This window comes from Citrus clementina, unplaced genomic scaffold (assembly GCF_000493195.1).
Source record: "Citrus clementina cultivar Clemenules unplaced genomic scaffold, Citrus_clementina_v1.0 scaffold_2, whole genome shotgun sequence".
NCBI classification, from domain to species: Eukaryota; Viridiplantae; Streptophyta; class Magnoliopsida; order Sapindales; family Rutaceae; genus Citrus; species Citrus x clementina.
Window position 1 is genome coordinate 10,975,725 of NW_006262688.1, and position 22,180 is coordinate 10,997,904.

The 22,180-nt window shown below is 36.1% G+C and overlaps 3 protein-coding genes and 1 pseudogene across 4 annotated transcripts; 2 read left to right on the plus strand and 2 right to left on the minus strand.

Annotated features, from left to right (window-relative positions):
* Positions 1 to 2,900: 2,900 nt before the first annotated feature.
* On the minus strand, positions 2,901 to 12,913 carry LOC18051985. The gene is made up of 15 exons (XM_006446704.2): positions 12,583 to 12,913; positions 11,973 to 12,085; positions 11,245 to 11,294; positions 8,688 to 8,915; positions 8,423 to 8,575; positions 7,667 to 7,762; positions 7,535 to 7,566; positions 6,565 to 6,661; positions 6,053 to 6,084; positions 4,817 to 4,917; positions 4,655 to 4,727; positions 4,425 to 4,456; positions 3,881 to 3,971; positions 3,634 to 3,745; positions 2,901 to 3,538 (listed from the first exon to the last, which is right to left on the minus strand). Exons 1-15 carry the CDS (start codon positions 12,828 to 12,830, stop codon positions 3,224 to 3,226), a joined length of 1,773 nt encoding a protein of 590 aa, XP_006446767.2. The 5' UTR covers positions 12,831 to 12,913; the 3' UTR covers positions 2,901 to 3,223.
* A 1,008-nt stretch (positions 12,914 to 13,921) lies between these two features.
* LOC18051987 lies at positions 13,922 to 15,598 on the plus strand (annotated as a pseudogene).
* Positions 15,599 to 16,670: 1,072 nt separating this feature from the next.
* Positions 16,671 to 18,690, plus strand: LOC18051988 (ABC transporter G family member 10). Its single transcript, XM_024191662.1, has one exon. The coding sequence runs from the start codon at positions 16,813 to 16,815 to the stop codon at positions 18,646 to 18,648; it is 1,836 nt and encodes a 611-aa protein (XP_024047430.1). The 5' UTR covers positions 16,671 to 16,812; the 3' UTR covers positions 18,649 to 18,690.
* Positions 18,691 to 18,692: 2 nt separating this feature from the next.
* On the minus strand, positions 18,693 to 21,002 carry LOC18051989 (transcription factor bHLH30). 2 transcript variants are annotated; one of them, XM_024191664.1, is made up of 3 exons: positions 20,400 to 21,002; positions 19,272 to 19,762; positions 18,693 to 18,763 (listed from the first exon to the last, which is right to left on the minus strand). In XM_024191664.1, coding segments are annotated over exons 1-3 (807 nt in total). In that variant the 5' UTR covers positions 20,715 to 21,002; the 3' UTR covers positions 18,693 to 18,762. The 2 variants fall into 2 exon arrangements, with proteins under 2 accessions (XP_024047432.1, XP_024047431.1); XM_024191663.1 differs by lacking the exon at positions 18,693 to 18,763 and adding an exon at positions 18,885 to 19,158.
* Between the last annotated feature and the right edge of the window lie 1,178 nt (positions 21,003 to 22,180).

A 22,180-nucleotide genomic window follows, 5' to 3' on the forward strand; every position in this document is an offset into this window, starting at 1 on the left:
AAGACCCATTTACTTAAAGTTTTATACTATAAGTCCAGAATACCATCAGAATATAGAATACCAAGCTTTCTACATGATTTCTGTAGGTCATATTACAAAAAATTTTAAAGTCGAAGTAGGAACAGAATATACAAATGTTCCTCATATAAATGAAACCTGGATCAGAACACGGAGAGCCAGAGGAATAAAAGCCATATGGAGCATAGCTAAGGATTTATATAAGAGAAATTTCAGATCCATCATTAAATTTCAAAATTACATCCTTATAACTTCTGAGGATGGACATACACCTTCAAATCTGTTATTAGAGTTCATCAATGAAATAAGTACTATGCGTTTCCCCAGTAGCAGCAAAACCACAGAACAAGCTTATCAACTCATGGATATAAAGTAGTGATTGACAGGCTATGGCCGACAGCATAAAACAAGAAAAAGATAAAGATGTGGTGGGCAAGATAAAGGGTGATGATAAGGAGCATGAAGATAAAGATTCGAAGATAATGCATATGGTAAAGCAACAACAAGACAAGATAAAATGGCTTGACAAGATACGAAGCATGATAAACCTACAGGAAGATGCTTGATAATGATGTAAAAGCCCAATAATACAAGGGCAAAAATGTAACAATAATGTAAGAGCCCAATAATACAAGGGTAGAAATGTAAACATAAACCCGAGACGACTTGGGATATAAATAAGAGCAATAATCTCTAAGAGATTATCATTCAACCATTCAACAATAACTCCATTGTCCTCTATGATCATGAATAGCTAATTCTCTCAGCTCAGAATCCTAAATCAATACATCATTAATAAAAAATAAAAAATCACCATAGAAAGGAAAGAGAAACCTAAATTTATTCAACATTTCTAAGCTCAACGATCGTATTCCATACAGTAAGGCCACTCGAGTCCGCTGATCCCGTTGAGGCAAGGAGGCCGTTGAGGGAATAAGGACAGTAAGGCTGCAGGTCACTGGAGAAAGATCGGAAGGCAAAGAAACAAGAATAGCTTGGGTAATAATTCTCAAACCTTATCTGTTGGTGGAAGTTTGTTGATTATTATTGATGAGGAGATTTATGGAGGAAGAGCTAATTTCTTTGAAGTGAAATATTTTAATGAACAACAATATCATATTAGGAAATTCTAAGGAATACATGATAAATCCAACAACTAAAATAACATATAATGATTATACAATGATTATAGATTTCAACCTAGGATCTTTCAAACAAAGTTCTTATCTTTTAAATAAAGACGAACTTGTTAGAACCGAAGAACTACAAGCAGTATATGCTCTTGAATTACCAAAGGAAATAAAAAGAAAATTAATAAATCATATAGAAATAGATACTTTAAAGCATAACATCATCATGTGAACTATAGAACAAGGAATTGACATAGCTCTGGCATATGCAGAACATGAAAATAGAGAAGATGGACCATCATACATAAACTACTTAGAAAATTCTGATAATGAAGAACTTGAATTATATGTTATATAAGCAAGCAACCCATGACGTAAATTGGATAGACGATCCCGAATGGGCGTTAGTATCCTCTGTACTTTGGGATAACAAGCCACGTACCTATAATCAGTATAGTTTATAATCATGGAAATTTATAATGAAATCAGATACTACACTAGTATAATAAATAATTTTATATATTTTATAAAAGTAGAAATATTCTATTCAGAAAATGTAACAGAAAGTTTAAATAATCAAACTTTAAATCCTACATATATTTTGGAAACTAATAGTAGCTATTACGACTTATATGTTCCCATTCTTCCTAATACATTTCCTAGAACAATTGATGGAGAACAAGTTATAGCTATATTTTTAAGAAATAATAATAATACAGGATATGATAGATATGTGCTATAAACTAGCATACAAATGAAAAATAAATACCTTTACATCAAAATAAATACCTTTTTGATCTATTTCTAGTAGTTTAATTTTTTATCATTTTTTCAGTCTATTCAATTTATTATTCAGTTTAAATTTTATTATTCAGTTTAAATTTTAGTTTCTCCCGAAACAAATGGTATCAGAGCCAAGTTCTGAAATATAATTCTCACAAATTAAAAACTTGATAATAATTTATTAATGGACCCGATACAAACAATAGTTAATAGCTTATACACTTTAAAGGTATATAATAAAGAAGAAATAAAAAATCTCATTATGGCTTTAAAAACTGATAAAAATAATATTAGAAATATAGAACTTGAACTAACAGAAGAACTTAGAGAAAGACATATAGACACAACAGGAGGAGAGATATTAATAGAAAAGAAAATGAAATTTATAGATGAATTTATAAAATTTCTAGTATACTGGTATAAAAAAGAAACATTATGAATCATAATCAACATGCATTCAATATAATACATGAATTAGCAGATAGTATAGATCATATGATTTTAGGATGGGAAAATACATTAAATACATATATAACTTTAATAACTCAGAAAATAGATTTACTAGAACAAGAAAGAATAGGAATAATAAATTTAGGATCAGAAATTTATTCTGAAATTATAGATTTATATGAATTTGATAACCATTTAATGTTATTTAAAGAGGTAATCAAAAACTTAGAGAAAATAAGAAATAGATGCAGAAGGGATGAAAGAAGACAAATACATCTATAATTAAAAAAAATAGAAGGACCCAAGAAAAATTAACCAGAAAAAGAAAAAGACAAAAAACGTAAGATACATTGATTGTAACTTAGGTACTCCCTTAAGAATTTATTCTATTACAAGGCCAAAAAGATGTAACAATTAACATGGCTTTGCAAAAAGTATTTGAAGCTAAGAGCTACCTCAAGGTTCGAGCTCACCCCAGACTTCAAGGGCAGGCATATGAGTCATGAGTCCTTTTTAAGAAAAAAACAGTAAAAGCTGCAATCATTCCATATTTCCGTGGGCAAGAGGAATAAAGAACAAACGTAACAAGGTAACATTCTCAGAAAATTCTGATAAACTATTATCCACAAAGACTAATTACAGATAGTCCAGAATCAACAAGACTGGTGTTCAAAAAATTTCACATGTTGAAAAAAAATAAAAATAAAACAACAACAAGGTAACTTGGTTATGTAGTATTTACCAAATATTTACCACATCACAGAAATACTTTTAGCTGTGCCAATCATAAAACAAGAGACTCCCCACTATTCCAGTATGATCTGTCAATCTCATAGAACATTTCATCCTGCAGCTTGAAAATCCCCAAAATCATCATCTGGTATATCCTCAGTATTTGGGCTTTCGGGGGAATGTTGTTCTTTTGAGTCTTCTTTGGTTGAGTCTGGAGACGCATCCTTAGAACTTCCTTCAAGACTGAATTTTTGTGGTGAGTTTGAGGGAGACATCCGAGCAGCTGTAGCAGGTGAAAGAGGTGCTGGGGGAGGTGGCAGTGGTTTGAGACAAATCACGGGTTCTTTACGGTTACCCTTGTCGTCCAATGAGAGATCATTCAGACCCTGCTCAAAAAACTTGGATTTCACTCGGCCACTGCTTTTCTGATGACACCAATAGGAGAAACATTCCATGAGAGACTAAAATATATAGCCTGAGCTATTTGACATCCTTGACATGGAGATATGAATTAGCTTACGTTCTTTAGATGGAGGTGAAGGGTCTCCCCCTCTTTTAAACTGTAATCAACAGCTGATGTGCTCTGGAATTGCTGTTCCATCTCTTCTGCAGTTTTCTTTTTGTCCAAATATCTTCAGAACAATTTTATAAAGTGCATTGGAGTTATTGTCACTAAAATTAGCTGCATAAACTACCTAAAACTTGCAGCTAAAAAAACTGACAAAAGACTAAAAAAAAAAAATGCACATAGATAGATGGGATGTTACTTCATGTGATCATGAAGGGCTGCTTGGAAATCATAAGCTTCTGTCCTTTCCCGGAATCCGATGCCAATGAAAGCATGCCTAAGGCGACCACCTATGCAACATCCAAAATGTTAAATAGTACATCAAGAGAGGCTAACATTAAAGATGCAAACTAAATATTAGGGTTCCCTGGACCCCAGGGAGAAAAAAAAGAAAAAAGAAAAAAGAAAAAAGAAAAAAGAAAAGAAGAAGAAGAATATGGAATGGGTACCTGTTATCATAAAAAGGGGAAAATATTTTGAAATTGCAATAAATGGACCGCAAATCATGATTTAATATTACATAGAGGAACACTTCAAGAAAAATAAGAGGAGGAAAGCTAGAGGGAATAGGTAGGGAGAATCTAACTAAATAATCGGCAAGAGATAGGGGAAATCCAACTAAAACATCATTCATTTTTTTTTGGAAACCAGACTATCATTTAGTTGATAATGGTATAATTGTTAAATAGAAATGAAAATTAAAATGTGATAAAAGAAATCTAAAAGAAGGAACAGTTACTGACCTATGTTTTCCTCTATCCGAAGAACAAAGTACCTGCAGAAGGTTTTCCATTCAGATACTTGCTGGATTAGAGGATAGTATATGGTAATAATAGAAGCTAAGTAACAGTCTTAAGCAGAACATGGTTAGATCAAGATTACTCCCAAGTTGCTTGTACGCATTATGGTATGATTTTTAATACAAATAATCAAATGAATATAAGCCAAAATTTCAGTTTGAAATGTTCTAAACCTGCTGCTATCAATCACAGGTTCCACTGGATGCAGTTCACCCTTTCTCAAAAATGCCCGAGCATATAACTCACCTATATAAAAATTATTGCAGAAACATATTATAGGGTAGTAAAAAGGTTTTGCATATACTTGAGTTAAGACAACACAAAATCAAGCTTACCTGTGGACTTATCTTCAAGTTTGATAATGCACTCTTCTCCCTTGCTGACAACTTTTAGCATTCCCTCCCATGCCCATTTGTTAACATTCCATTCATCAGCCCTACAATGAACTTCAATAATAAATATCCATCTTCAATTCCCAGAATATAAGGTTACAGCAATAAGATTGTGAATGGATCTGATTATATCAAGAACTATGGCACACAAAATTCTGCAAAAGGCTAATACTGGAAAAGTATCTATTTTTGATATGTTGACATGTTGGCTTCCAAAAGGTACTTGTTAAGTTTCTTGCTTTGTGACAATCAATCTCAGTCTTAGTCATAAAATATGCATTGTTTCATGTTTATTTTATTGTAATGTTTCTTTCAAAAAATGCCAACTCTAGTAGGTCGGCATTCATCATTTAGTACTAATTACAAATAAAATAACAGGAAACTTAGAATAAAAGAAAGATAAACCTATTTTCCAAATTCAAGAATTATGAATCATTTACAGAAAGATATTCCATTGTTCTAACCTGTCTTGCTAAAATTCCGGTAAAGCATCCGATGGAGAATGCAGGCAAGGGTGTCGGTGTTATCAACTATGTGACCACTAATTGAAACCACGTTAATCATTGATATCTACCTGTAACAAATTTTCTAGTGGGGAACTGTCACTTTCGAATTGCTTATTCATCTCATTTCAACTCCTAGCATGATGTGAGTTTGATGAACAGTTTCAAATGCTAAACCCAGAAATTATGAAACAATATTTATCATCCTGCCAGACCAATCACTGTTTCCAAGCCAGTAGAAACAAATATCAAAAGAATATTGAATGGGGCAATGGGATTGAAGACATAGCTCCTGCTTTATCAGCAACTTTTTAACAGCAATTCTCATTAGGAACCTACTAGACAGATGCCTAACCATTTTCCAGAAATGTTCTTCATCAGTTATACAAGAACTTTCACGAAATACCAAAAAATTAAAGTGACTTTGCCCACCTCATAACCTTGTCGAATGAACTACTTTCACATTTATCTTCAACTAAACAAGCCTGTGCCGAGGCCCCAGAATCCTCTATATTGTTTATCTATTTGTATAAAGTTACATCAAAAGATATTTTGCATAGACAAGTGGATGGACTCAATCAGCAGCAGAAATAGCTTAAGTAATTACAGAATTCAACATTAAATCAAAAATCATATTAACAAACAATTGAGATAATTACTCAAGTTCAGTGACAACCTGTATGAAGCTGCACTTTTCCTCGGGGGTATCTGCAGAAATAACAAGCAAAATTAGGAAAAACCACATCTCAAAATATTGAATTCAGCAATTCATAAACAATATTACAAAGACAGTTAAGAAGCATTAAAATTAAAAAAAAAAAAAAGCTTCTGCATGGAAATTGATCTTTCCGACAATTAAAACCGATTCTCAAAGTCAGTACTGAACTTCTGAACTCTTTCATTAAGTTTTAGCATCAGCTACTCAGCGTTACTACAATGCCTTCACATTTACTGAACTTTTTAAAACAATATAACACTTCATCCTCAATAATTCCTCCAAAAAGGCACAATATACACCACAGCGATAAGAATATATTTTAGAAAATAAAAGTATTTTAATACATGCATACAGAAATTTGAACTTAGATCAGAGATCTCAAATCCAACTCGAAGGAGAATTAATATTTAAAATCAAAATCTTCAACAGAATTTGATGCATGGACACAAATAATTAAAGAGAAGACTTACCAAATAAACGTAACATTCCGAGACTTGAAAGAGAACAAACTCTATAGCTTCAGTTTCTTCGTTCTCGCTCTCGACGTCGTTTTGATCCTCTATTTCTCTTACTTTCTTCTCTTCTTCCTTCGCCATCATGATCTAAAGAGAGAAAATCTATACACTTTTTTTTTTCCAATTTTTAGACAGATTAAGAGGATTTCAGTTTTCACTTTTCAGTTCAGTCGGGTAAGGACATGACGGTAATTTAGTATAATTACAATGGTCTATTAAGAGAAGAGGTGGGTGTGAGATTGGAATACAATTGGAATGTCCCTCCTCAGTTTCTCGCTCGAAGACCAAAATTTCGCGACGTTTACTGAAAGTGGTCTTGTCGCCGTTGGATTGGTTTGTAAGAGATTGATTGCGACGGCTATGATTGCCTGAGATCATTTTTTAGTCAATGAGATGAACGGCTTTGATGGCGCAGTAGAGTTACCAGCGGGCTGTTGCTTGATTCTTAAGGAAGAGACACGTGTTACACTGTCACTACTAAACGAGCGATTCCTTAACCAACCCAACCACCAAACGATGTTTTTTTTTTTTTTTTTCTATAAAATTGAATTTTTAATAAAAAGGGGGACAGATACTCACTCTTAATCAAGAGACAATGAGAAAGTGAAGTGAAGCGAAGTAGAAATTTAATTTAATTTTACATGTGATTATTCAGTTTGATGTTAATGAGGCACGGTTCCAGTGACTGTCCTGTGTCTTGGGTCTGTGAGGACTGATGTTACATTCACAAAGCCAGCTTCTCTCGTTCTTCCTTCAAGATCAGTAAGGCAATATTCATCTAGAAATGGTTCGGTACTCTTCATCAGTGTAAACAGCACTGGAGACAATTCCTGCAGAAAGATCAAATACAAATAAAACTAGATAAAGGTCTTCGGGGAAAAAAGTCATGATAAGGAAGACAGATCAACAGCTGAATACCAGAAGCACAGTATATACCTGAAGGATCTTCGACTTTGGCTGAGAAAGAGAACAAGAATAACATTAGTTTTAGCCGCTGCAGTAAGTAAAACATGGATGGTACCATATTAAGAAGAAAAAAAGGGTCCTAATAATTTACCGCGATATCATTCAAAGCAATTGTGCCTCCAGGTCGAAGCAGGCGAAATGCTTCCTTCAATAAGGCAATTATTGTTCTTTCAGGACATTCATGGAGCTGTAAGCACTTAAGGAGTCAAATACTTCATAGGACATAACTCTTGTTGAGGGCAAGTAGAAAGAAAAGACTGAGAAGTTTTATTGGGAAGCAGAATAACAGAGCATATAAGAAGCTAGAGAAACAATAAAGATAGTACACATTATGAGAATTCAAAGTTACAAACTTGGAAGAGTTCAAGCCAAATGATCTGCATTTTCATCTGCTGAACTCGGCATGCACTTAAAATTAGAGTCAGGTGGTAAATCCTCATAGTGCAAGCTTTAACAGAGTCCTGTGAGTCACAGGACTTTAGGATTAACATAAAATGCCAAGACCGCATCCTTCTATCCTTCTAAGTGATTTTCAAAATTCCCTATAAATCTTAGAAAGCAACAAGCTATCAGAGTTCTGGTGGAAGGATCCTTGATGAAGACGGGAAAGAGAAATCTAGTAGAATACTGTAATGAGTTATCATCAAGGTTCTGAATAAAATAATATTTGCAGACTGCAGTCACTAATTTTAGAACTCATTGGCATGACGTCATGAAAGAAGCAAAATTGGGATGCTTTGCAAATGTCCAATGCATCCAAAATTCTCCCTCTCATTTCACATACACAAGCTGAGGTCTACAAGCATCTTTCCACTGACAAGTGTTCTGAGTTGGACAATAAACATACCACATAGCTAAGAGAGACAACGTCAAATGACTTGGAAGGTAAGCCTGAGTCTTCTCCAATTGCATGCACCCAACTAATTGGATTCTTTCTTGGGCCTCCTTTCTTTTCTTTAAGTTGAGCTACAGCAAGAAAGTAAGGCGACAGATCCAACCCCTAGAATTGCATTGGGACAACAAGAAGTGAGATATTGCAAATCAAACACTAAACAAACTTCACTCCATATCCAAATGTAATTTTGGTGGGATCATAAAATTTTCTAACTCACGGTAACTTTAGCGGAAGGGAATTTGTCAGCAAGACATTTTGTGCTCACACCAACAGAGCATCCAATATCCAAAATGTCTCTAGTCTCTCCAGCGTATTGTTGGTGATGTTTCTCAATTGCTTGAAGCCAATTTCCCCGCATAACATCATTTGCTTTGTCTACTGAAGAAGCATAAGGCATTGCTCGTCTTGTCATTGACAAGTTTGCTGCTTCTGCTTCAGCTGCAGCCTGCCATTAGACATGCAATCGAAAGTAAAATCGATTATAGTATTCAACCAACTATTAAGCATTACTTAAGTTGATTTGAGTAATTTTCCTTATTCAAAAGTGTCATCTAAGCAATTACAGATTTACAAGAATTAGTAAGTTACACTTCTGCACAAAAAACCCTAAAATGTACCTGAATTATTGCAAAAATAGAAAAAGCTTCTTTATAAGTACCACAACAAGTCAGTTTAAAAACTCAATAAGGTGTTAGGCCAATAAAACTTATGTTAGACGCAAATATAAAGGGGCAGAGACAGTTTAGTAATTTTAGGGGCAGAGGTAGTTTAGTAATTTTATTAACTAGGGTTCAGATATAAATAAGAGATTAAGGAGTCATTTAGAGTTTATGTTGAGTTTTGTCTAGTGTTAGGAGTAATTAGGAGTTTTGGAAGAGATTGACCTACCTTTCAAATTGTAGGTTAGGATTGTTTTTTCTTTTGATTTAATCAATAAAATTAGCCCCAAGTCCGATCAAAGTGGTATTAGAGCAAAAATCTTGGGACAATGGTGGCGAAGAAGGTGGATGCACTTGAAGAAAAATTGGAAGCAGAGGTCAGATCGCTTAAGGCCACCATTGATAAGCGATTCAACACTGTTCAACAACAATTTTCATCCCTTGAAGCCATGTTGCTGAAATTGACGAAACTCCACCTCAACCCACCTCCAGCAGCATCAATAGGCCATGGTGGTGTGGCAGGAGAAGGATCCCATGGTACAGAACCCGTGGTGGGCGACGGCGCAGGAATCGAGGTGATCGGGCCGGGCGACTCGGGGGCGTTTGGGGATGAGGCACGACCTGGGCAAGCTGGATTTGGGCCCGAGTAGGGCAGATTTAAGTCTGGACAGGCTGGGTCTTCGAGATTGGTGGAAACTGGAGTAGATTTGGGAGGTTGGAGACCTCTAATGGCGCATAATTAAATGGGACAGATTCTAGGGTAAGGAAACTGAAAATGTCTATTTTCAAAGGTGAGGATGCCTATGGATGGGTGTTTAGGGTAGAGCTCTATTTCGCCATCAATGGACTCTTAGAAAGGGAAAAACTAATGGCGGCGGCGTTATCTTTGGAGGGAAAGGCCCTTGCGTGTTTTCAATGGCGAGAACAACGACAACCATTGAGGTTGTGGGGTGAATTTAAGGATCGGCTGTTGGAGAGGTTTCGGGCCACTCAAAAGGGAGATTTGCATGAACAGTTATTTGCTCTGACCCAGGAGAGAACGGTTATGGAGTATAGGGAGAAGTTTGAGTTGCTATTAGGGCGTCTTTGGGGAATTCCAGAGCCGGTATTGGAAGGGAATTTTATGAAGGGACTGAAGCCAAAAATCCGAGCCTCGCTATGCTTGCTAAGGCTGAGAGAGTGAGGGGAGTCAATAGAGTTGGCATAGATGATTGAGGATAAGAACACAGTAGAACGAGTTAATAGGAGCAGTTCAGTTGGTTTTTCATACCGAAACAGAACACCATTGGTAGGACAGAAAACCTAGACTTTAGGGTTTCAGCGAGAGTTGCAAAGCACACCACCGAGAGGCCAGAAAATGCAAATGATGGGGGTACAGAGAGATTCCCAAAGGGATCGGGTTAGTGCGGCACGACCAGGGGTGAATTTTAAATGCCTCACGGAGACAGAGATTCAGAATAAGAGGGCGAAGGGGTTGTGTTTTCGATGCGATGAGAAATTTTCACCGGGGCATCGATGTAAGGATAAATCACTACCAGTCCTGAATGTGTGTGATGAGGAGGAAGGTGGGGAAGAAGCCGAGGAAGAAGAGGCAGCAGTTTCCTAGATTTCACCTTGAGGACAAGGTGTCTTTTTGGGAGGGGAGTAATGTTAGGCCAATAAAACTTATGTTAGGCGCAAATATAAAGGGGCAGGGATAGTTTAGCAATTTTAGGGGCAGGGGCAATTTAGTAATTTTATTAATTAAGGTTCAAAAATAAATAAGAGATTAAGGAGTTATTTAGGGTTTATGTTGAGTTTTGTCTAATGTTGGGAGTAATTAGGAGTTTTGAGAGAGATTGACCTACCTCTCGAATTGTAGGTCGGGATTATTCTTTCTTTTGATTTAATCAATAAAAATCAGCGCTAATTTAGCTCTAAGTCCTATCATAAGGTGGTTCAAGAGAGCAGATGATGGAGTTATGAATGATGTTACAACACATATGACATGGGCAGGGGTTCGAGCATGACCAACAAAAAGGGTTGTACGCATGTGTGTGCTCGTGTCCTTCATGGCTAAAATAATACAAAAGAACAAACATATCTTCAAGTTTAAGGGGAAGAAAGAATACTTACCAGCCATGAAAGGTTACCATCATCATATGCATGAAAGGGATTAAGATAATCTGTTAAAAATGAGCTTGCTTATTAATTTTTATTTGATCACAATTCAAAGTTTTAGATGACAAGATGTGAGTTGAGCAAAAATTAAAACACCAAAAGATAAAAAAGGGAAAAAAGAAAAATAGTAGTGCTTCTGAATATCTCACAATAAAAAAGAATCAAATTTGTTGTTCATTTATCTTTCAAATAGCTCCGAAAGCAACAGACCCCAATATGTGTTACTTATCAACAAAACTGAATACTTGAAGTATGCCAATGCATTCCATTTCAAGCTGCAATTAATCATTAGAATGTCCTATCACATTGCCAAAGTATCTGAGAAGACGACAAATATACCCTCTCACAGTATCATAATATTATCCAAGAAACGGAAACCAGTATTAGTCTTATGTGAAGCAATATAGATACTTAACTAGTAGAAAAGAAAAATGGTAAGCTCTGGAACCAAACATCTAGTCAGTTTATTTATTTATTCATATTTTTCTAGCGAAGATCAGGAAACAAATGACATTGATGTAAAGTTTCTTAAAAGGATTCTGAAACACTGCTATCAGCTGGCTTGGTTGAGAGAATGATGCCATTTTTATTATCCTAACTCTTTTAATTGTTAAACAAATATAGAAGAACATGCATATAGGAGATAACCGATAAATAAGAAACAAAGAAATTAGTAGAATTACAGTCTGGGTAAACAACGGAGCGGTTTTGAATGCTCTCCATCTCCTTATAAACATCCGACTCCAGAATTTCCTTTGTCATTGCCCGCCATGGAATGTCATTCTTTTCAGCAGTACTGCTCCACAACATCATGAATGTCAATCATCTTCCACTTTAATAAACCCAAACTATTCAACCTTAATTCATCACGCTTAGAACACACACACACACACACGCAAGACATTATTAGCTTATTACCTTTAGAAAAACCGCATGCACTTTTCACTCTCAAATTCAAGCACTTTTGCCCATTAAGATTGAATGTGATCAGCTTAGTTAATGCGCAATAGTAATTGACTATCAGATAACACGAATAAACATAAGTTTTACACCATTGGATTAGTTTAATATGTACGTAACATGAGCAGCAAAATTTACTTTCAAAAGAACATTTTGCCTATGATTAAACATTAATGTTAATAATTATTCAACAGCAAGATTAATAGAATCAGAGCAACTAAGCCACTCTTAACACTACCAGTAATGGTTCTTGTTCTAATGAAAGCATAATTACGTTAATAAACACAAAAACAAATAAAATACGATCATAGATTCATAGTTAAAAGAGGAGACCTGATGAGGACTTGTCTTGCACCAAACTTGAGGACAGCGGAGATGGGCTTGAAGGAAATGAGAGCTCCGACAAGACGAGACAGAGGTGTCTCTCCGGCCCACTTGGGTCGTTCCAGCTGTCCCTCCTCGTACGTAGCCACGTCAGATGACGCAGCCATCCGTACAGTCGTCGACTGTTTTGTTCTTGTACTTCTTGTTTCTGCGTAGAAGGCAAGAGACAGCTTCTGGGTTGGTGCACAGAGCGCCATTGCAGCTCGAGAGGAAGAAACTGAATCAATGGTTTAGAGAAAGTGAGGGAGAGATGCAAGCTGACACGAACAACAGAATTTTAGAGTTCAGGCAGGGATTGTGAAGTACAGAACAGAACATATTGCCACGTCATTTTCGTATCTTATGTCAGCCAATAGCTTTCAAACACGTGGAACAGTAGGATTTTGTTTACGTCGCTGTATTTTAGGATAATATACACTGGAGTCCTTAATTTTTAGTGTAAACGCAAAATAAGCTAGAAGTTTCCAAAATACATCCGCTAAGTCCGTTTAGGTCCATGACCGACCGGCCATTGTATAGAGAAAGAAAATTAGGTAATTTCTTCCATGACTAGATGTCTCCTCCTCATTAATGCTTGAAAAGTACCATTTCTAACTTTTTTACTAAAACCCATTGTATTAAAGAAAGAGAGTTAGGTAATTTCTCTTTGAAGGCAAAGTGTTGGATAGCACAAAATCTCTCTGTCAGTGCTTATTAGTTCTAGAGCCTGTGCATGCAAATTTTTACCAAGGTTAATAATTTAATTAATACACGGTTTGTTTGTTAACACTTAAAATTAACATCTGCAGTACGGTTGTCTTTTAGGACGCATTGGAAAAAATTAATTGCTGCTGTTAAATTGATAAAAAAAAAAATTAACATTATAAATGCAATATCATATGCGTGGTCACATTGAAATAGATTTCTAACCTTTTTAAGCTCTCAACCTTCTATCGGTAATATGTTTTTTTTTTTAATTCCTCCCCCCCCCCCCCCCCCCCCCCCCCCCCGATAAGTTCTATCAGAGTCATGTTTGTTTAACAAAACCCAAAAATGATATAAACTGCCAGGACTTTCCCTGTACATCAAGAAATTGAGGTTGATGAATCGATTACTATTAAAACTAACCAGCATTTGATATAAAGATTTGTGGCATTAGCTAACTCACACTACTTACCTTTAATTTCTGTATCTCTCAATGGGAGACCAATATAGAATTAGAACCAAGAAACTATCTTAAAAACTATCCGGCCAAGTTGATGAATTCAATTGCTTTTGCTGGAACAAGGGACCTGAAGCTAATCGATAAATTTTGATAGATGTGAATTGCGAAGCCAGATCAGGAGAGATCATGGCAATTGCTGGTCCAAGTGGCGCAGGCAAGACCACATTGTTGGAAATACTCGCTTGAATGATCCCTCAGAACAGAGTCTCTGGCTCTGTTCTTGCAAACGAACGACCAGTAAATGCCCAACAATTTCGGAGGCTATCAGGCTATGTATCTCAAGATAATGAAGTTCTACTCCCACTTCTCACCGTCGAAGAAACTCTCATGTACAGTGCTCGTCTCAGGTTGCATGGTGGATTCAACATGGCTAAAGCAAGAGTCATAGAGCTAATGCATGAGCTTGAATTGGACTATGTTGCCAATTCCAGAATTGGAGGAGATTCAAGCCGTGGCATATGAGGTGGGGAGAAGAGTAGAGTTTTTCAATTGGGGTTGATTTAATTCACGACCCTTCTGTGCTCCTGGTTGATGAACCAACATCAGGATTGGACTCGGCATCAGCTTTGAATGTAGTTTTGTTACTGAAATCAGTGGCTGTCAGCCAAGGTAAGACAATTGTGTTAACTATTCATCAAGCAGGTCATCAAATTCTTGAACTTTTTGGTCAAACTTTATTGCTATTAAAGGGAACTGTTCTTCATCGTGGATCTCTGAATCTTCTTGAGCACCGCCTAAGATTTGCCGGTCAAGTGATTTCTCAGCATGTCAATGTGATGGAGTTTGCCATTGAAGTGGCACAAGCCCTTGTCACAGATGCTAAAGAAAGCGAAACACAAAGTGTCATGGAAGAAGAGATCACTAATGCGAGAGCGAATCCTGAAACAAGTTATTGCACTGCTCCAATAATGGAGGTTATAATACTAATCCAAAGATTTTCAAAAAATATTCTCAGAACAAAACAGCTCTTTGCTGCAAGGATATTCCTATCCGCACTAGCCGACTTTGTTTACGAATTCAAGCAATTATCCTAGTAAATTTAAGCTACATTCCCAAATGGGATTTTTTTTTGCAGCTAGCCTTGCCTTCTTGTTATCATCTACAGCAGAAGGCCTACCATTTTTCTTGCAGGAAAGGAAAATTTTAATGAGAGAAGCCACAAAAGCAGCTTTCAGAATTTCATCTCATCTCATCTCATATCAAATATTCTTGTTTCCCTTCCTCTCTTCCTAATTGTGGCTCTAGTATTTGCCGCTCTAGTGTACTGATTAGTAGGTTTGAGGAAGGACATGGGTGAATTTTTCTATTTTTCACTTGGGGCGTGGTTGGTGATTTGATGTCAAATTCTTTTGTTGCATGTTTTGGTGCATTTTTGCCAAATTTCATAACGGAGAATTCTCTCATCTCTGGGTTAATGGGATATTTTTTCCTCTTTTCTGGGTATTTTATTAAGAAAGATGACATACTTTAAGTACTGGATTTTCATGCATTATTTGAGTTTGTTCAAGTACCCATTTGAGTGTTTCATTATAAATGAATATGGAGGAGAAAAGAGCAAAAGGAAATGTCTCAAAGCCATTGAGGGAGTTTTTTTATCAATGTGCTGATGGCTTCATGAAGCAGCAAGGTCTTAAAGATTCACAGAAATGGAGTAATCTAAGTTTAATGTTGGGTTTCGTTATTGGCTATAGATTTCTTTGCTTTTTCATTCTGTGGTACAGATCTTGCAGAAGCCAATGTTGAAATTAATAATATCATATGCATTCAGCAGGCAAATTGGAAATTAAATTATATGATTTGCACCGTAAACAACTTGTTTTGAGATTGATTTGAATTTATGGATGCATGCATGCATTTTTTTTTAAATTCTTATAGCTGGATTGTGGAAAATCTTAGTTTAAAATAATAGAACAGGTAAGACCAAAATCTAAAAAATGTGTTTAGTGGACTAAAATTTTACATAAAAATATAGATCTAAACCTTACAATAATCAAGTCAATACGAAAGCTCTCTAGAAATTAAACATTTTGATATTTTATTGGAAGATGATATTTGCAGTCGCGAGAAAGAAAAGCTTGAAGTAATTAACTAAAAATGATCGCACGCTGCTGCAAGATGCAAATTTCAAAGCACACAATTATCGTTTAAGGTGATCATAGCAAGCCGCTCTAGACTTGCAATTTGCGACTGCAAATGCAACTTACAAGGCTGAATTAAGTTTTAATATGAAGGTCAACCAGGCAAACTCAAAAGAAATAATGGGACTACTTATTTTATTACCCTGTCCAGTTGTTTTCATAATCAATTTGACAACATCAGCCCCCCTTCCCATGCTCAGCATATGTTGAGTCTATTTAGTGTCAGAATAGTTTTTTAACATTGACTTAGCCAAACTGACAACCATAACAGAAATTTATGCCAAGCCTGTTGAATATGCAATCAAAAAATTATCATTTTTTCTTTGTGAGAAGTAAATTATATTAATATAAGGACTGAAAAAATATATATTTATATGTATGAAGTGAAAGTAGAACGGCCACTAGCAATGCCCCAACCTTATCCCCATGTCTTGGTGTTACCAAAAGGGCATTAAACGGCCGTTCAGAAAGATTGTAACAGCAAAATTTACTGCTCACATGGGAGTGATGAAACAAGCACCAAGCACACTCAGTCAACTTATACTTTATCAGCATTTTGTTATTGCATAACTCATTTGAAACTGTCAATTATATTGCGCCAACCGGCCTTATGGGTTGTCCCATTTGGCTATCAAAAGTTGAATATAAAAGCATAATATAAGGAAGGTTAATAAATCACTCATGCATGCAATGAAACGAATAATATGTGCCTCTGCGGCTAGTTAGCGTGTAGTGCAAAGAGATAGTTTGGTGTGTGTTAGCTCATCTTCCCATTTCTACTTCGTTCCATTCCCTACGTTTTTCATAAGCCTTCTCTATTTTTTGTCTGTCTCTTTCATGGATCAGTTACCAATAAAAGCACCACATTCTACTGACCGCAAAAACCAATATAGAATAAGGACCAAGAAACTTACTTACAGGTCTTTTAGGGGGGTTGATGAATTCAATTGGTTTTGCAGCTGGAAGGAGAAGCCTCCTGCTGCATGCATACTGAAAAATGTCAATTGTGAAGCTAGACCAGGGGAGATTATGGCTATTGTTGGTCCTAGTGGGGCAGGAAAGACCACATTGTTGGACATACTTGCTGGAATGATCCCCCTGAGAAGAGTCTCTGGTTCTGTTCTTGTTAATGAGCAACCAATGAATATTACACAATTTCGAAGAATATCAGGTTATGTCACACAAGACGAAGTGCTGTTTCCACTGCTGACTGTCAAAGAAACGCTCATGTACAGTGCTAGACTCAGGTTGCATGTTGGACTCAACAGGGCTAAAGCTAGGGTTAGTGAACTGCTGAAGGAGCTTGGACTGGAGCATGTTGCCAATGTGCGAATTGGTGGCGAGTCAAGTCGTGGCATTTCGGGTGGAGAGAAGCGTAGAGTTTCAATTGGAGTTGATCTTGTTCATGACCCTGCTGTTCTTCTGATTGATGAACCAACCTCTGGATTGGATTCAGCATCAGCCCTAAATGTAGTTTCCTTGCTGAAATACATGGCTGTGAAGCAAGGTAAGACAATTGTGTTGACCATCCACCAACCAGGTTTTCGGATCCTTGAGCTTTTTGATCAAATTCTATTACTATCAAAGGGAACAGTCGTTCACCATGGATCCCTGGATCTCCTTGAGCATCGGCTTAGAATTGCAGGTCATTCCATTCCCCGGCAAGTTAATGTGCTTGAGTTTGCCATTGAAATGACAGTAGCAATGGTCATAGATTCTGAAGAAAGTGAAATCGAAGATAGAGACAGCGCGCAGGATAATGAGCATGGCAGAAAAAATCTTCGCCTAGTTAATGGTGAAGAAACTAAAACATATTGCTCTAATCCTCCATTCAAGGAGGTTATAATACTGGTTCAGAGATTCTCCAGCAATATTCGAAGAACAAAACAGCTCTTTGCTGCGAGAATATTACAATCAGTAGTAGCTGGTATTGTGCTAGGAACTATATTCATGAATGCGTATAATGATCCTAGGAGAATGAAGCTGCAAACTCAAATAGGATTTTTCGCTTTCAGCCTCACCTTCTTGCTGTCATCCACAACAGAAGGACTACCAATTTACTTGGAGGAGAGGAAAATCCTGATGAGAGAAACCTCAAGAGGAGCTTATAGAATTTCTTCTTATGTCATATCAAATACTCTAGTGTTCCTACCTTTCCTGTTGATCGTCGCTCTACTTTACACCATTCCTGTCTACTGGCTAACTGGACTGAGGAGGGAAATGGATGGCTTTCTCTACTTTTCATTTGTCGTATGGCTAGTAGTTTTGACGTCAAATTCATTTGTTGCATGTTTCAGTGCCCTCGTTCCAAATTTCATAATGGGGAACTGTCTAATTGCTGGGATTATGGGGTCGTACTTCCTCTTTTCTGGGTATTTTATATCTAAGGATAACATACCTAAGTACTGGATTTTCATGCATTATTTGAGTTTGTTTAAATACCCATTTGAGTGTTTTATGATAAATGAATATGGAGGAGAGAAGGGAAAGCAGAGATGTCTGCAGGCTCTGGAAGGAACCTGTTTTCTGTATGGTGATGGCTTTCTGGCAGCACAAGGTCTAAAAGACTCACAAAAATGGAGTAACGTAGGTGTAATGTTGGCTTTCGTTTTTGGGTATAGATTTCTTTGCTTATTAATTTTGTGCTACAGATCTTACAGAACCCAATGCTAGAACGATTTCAGCTATCCAACTCAAAAGTGGTGATTTGGAAACAGGTCGGTTTGTATCTCATCCTCTTTTCTGTCATTGCTGAACCCTTTTGAGATCAATTCGCGCAACTGCAACTCTGTAAACATGCATTTGTTATTCCAGAGCAACATAAATAAAAGCAGAATTGTCAAGAAATTTCTATCTCAAAAGTAGCCTCATGATATAAAATCAAAATAATTTGCTTCCTGAGCAATCAATTGGCATTGAAGTTGACATGCTTCACAAAAAAGAGAATGCCCTTAAGGAGCATTCTATTTCAAAATCTACATAATTTATCCTGAGCAACAAAAGACTGAAGAGTCTTTTACTGGATATCAACCAGTCTGCCAGGCAATCAGTGAGATACACATCTGATACAAGTTATATCAATGAGAAAGCTTTACTTGGTATAATGTCTGTTGATTCATATTTCGAAATACATCATATTCAGAAATCTATGATGTAGGCACAAGATAATTGTGCACGTAATCCCTGGAGTTTATACAGCAACAGAAATACATGCAATCAGTCACTGTACCACCACCGTCTCCCGATTGCTTGTGGACAATAAAATATATACATCCAGCAAGAAATCATATGCTCACCAGAGATAATCTGATGAAGATGACAAGGATGAATCAAACAAAGAAACCCGTCGTCTCTTATTGGAAAGTCTGGCTCCTAGAAGAAACTCCTCTGTAGCCGAAAATTTATCAAGGACAGACCTTATAGCCTGGTGAACAGAGCTCACAAGAGACTGGCATACTTCTGTATTTTCAAAGTTCAGTTCTTTACAGCTGGCCATAACAAAAATATTTTTCATCCTGCCTTCCAATGTTGCAATCTCTGCCTTGACGATTGACAGATGGAGGGCTTCGAGTACTCTTCTTAAATCAGACAGCAGTCCTGGTTTATAATTGCAACACAGGGATGCCTTAATTGAATAAGGAGCTCCATCCAATCCATCTTCCTGCTGTTCAACTTTTACTTCATCAATGTCTGTTGGTATGAGAAATCCTTCAGTAGCTTCCGTGGCATTCTTGTCCAGCTCTTTTAACTGACTAATAACTTCAGTCAGCAATGTTGCTTTGTCCATCTGAGAGTACAAATAGTCAATTTCACCTGACCAATATCTATCGACATAAAATAGTTGGAAATCTGCAATATCCAGTGGCTTAAATGACAATAACATGCAACTCAATCTCAATCTCAGTTACAGCCTCCAGAAATTCAAAGTCCAACACATATGGTAACATCAGCATAATGCCAGTACCGTGCTTGTAAGTATCCACAACGGCAAACACTCACCACACTAAGAAATAGTGAATCGGAGAGCATATTGCAACCTAGCACTTTCAACTTAAACAAGTCCAGTTATGGATCATGATCTTTTTATCGTACCACTCTTAGCACTCAAATTATTTGAACTCTCAAAAAGAGCTAATTACAGCAACTAACTGAGAAACCCATGCCAATTTCTATTAACCTCAAGCTAAATAATCACAGAGGATCTTGTATGCTAGAACATCGAAAAATGGCAACTGGAGTGAATACCACCACAAGTCAATCACCCATGTTTCTTCATTAACACAAAAATAGTAAACCAACCACACCAATCTTTTAAAAGACCACCAAACACCAATTATCACAAAGCCTAATCCCAAAATTTCAAGAAACTAACATCACCAGACCAATTTAAACTCGTATGAAACTAATCAAACAACCATCATTACCTTCGTAGCACCGGGTATTAAGCTCCTGAGAGTATCAAGATGCCCATTAATCCTCTTTCTTCGGTTCCTCTCAGCCTCAATATGATTCTTCAAAGCCGCAACACTTCTGTCCTCTGAGACCCCTTTCCTCTGCAGTTTCACATTAGCCTCCACAAGCTCTCCCCTTTCACTATCCAAAACCAATGATGAATGCGAAGATGACCCGTTTCTTGATTTCCCTTGAAAGCCATTATTCACGACAAACTCATCGGTCAAAATCTCAACACCATTGTCATTTCTACATGAACTCCAAAAGTAAGGATCCATGGCTAGCATCCAAGTAATAAAGGTCAAAAATGCAAACTTTAAGCTAATGGGTATTGAGATTTGTAGCAGATGAGCACAAAGACAGCCTAAAGACTCAGCTTCGGCGTGGCGGCAGCAGATACTTATGCTAGTTCGACAGTTGTCTTGTTAACTAACTAACACATTATGAAGTACGGAACTCAGATCTGAGACTGCTCTCCAGTGTGTTGGTCATTGGTCTCTACGGAAGTAGAAAGATTAGAAGAAATGTGCCGATATGTGTTATGGAGTACAAGTGGTAGTCAAAGACTTCAAAGTCTAAACTTCACCTAATCATATCATAATTCATACTGTTCAAAATGAAGAAAATCTTTCCATATCCATGTAACCAGGACATTCTTTACTTTTCTTTGTCTATACGGTACAATACAAAATTAGGTTCAACTTTTGTCCACTCATCATGGTCCAAATATTTGGTGACGGTGGCAACCCCTGTGCCTTCAGTGTAAAGTTTGAATTTTTTTTTTCCCCACTCAATTACATAATTGGGTTTGGATATCTATTCCACTTATTAATGCGGTAGAATAGATATTCCGTCAAAATTAATGAAGATAAAAATTTAGGTTATAATATAATTAACTTAATTTAAGGTAATCTGTATATGTTTGATTGTGATGTACACATCAACTTCAATAAACTTGCTCCAATCAAATTAATTATATAAAATATATATGGGTTGAGATATTTCCACCAACTATTGGTGTAAACCCACTCTATTCCTAAAAAATATATATAAGTTCATGTTATTTTTAATAAATATAAATTAATTTTAAAATTTTTATAATTAATCAATTAAATTTTTCTTATAATTTTTTTCTTACTTAGATTTCATTGACCAATTTTTTTTACTATTCAAGTTGTTTTGACATAAGTTTTATTTGATATTTTTACCCTTATGACATAAAATGAACAACTTGCTCCAATAAATATATGTTTTTACATTTAATAGTTTAAGTATTTAATTTTATGATTTATTATGTAACATTTTTAAATGAAATCTAATAATTTTTAATACCCTACATGTAAATTATATAAATTTGACGATTTGATAATTTACATGAGTATTGTATAATAAAGACATTATGTTAGTTTACTTAAATATTAATAATCATACGTATTGATACATCATTTAAACATAATAAATTTTGTTTAAAAATTAAAAAAAAATTGAAGCTAAAGTAAATTTTTCATACTTTTGAAGGAGAAGCAACAAGGCAAGGGCAACTAATTATCAGTAATCTCTGCATTTACATTATTTAACTTTTGAGTAAACAATGTTGCTTTCGCGATATTTTACAGTACGTGTCCCATTTGTTGACCGTAGGAATTGCCGTCATCCAATATTCCCATTGACTCTTACTTGAACTTTATAACTTTCCCACATATCTTCAACAAAAAAGCAAACAAATGAATAAACCAATAAAATTGTAAAATTG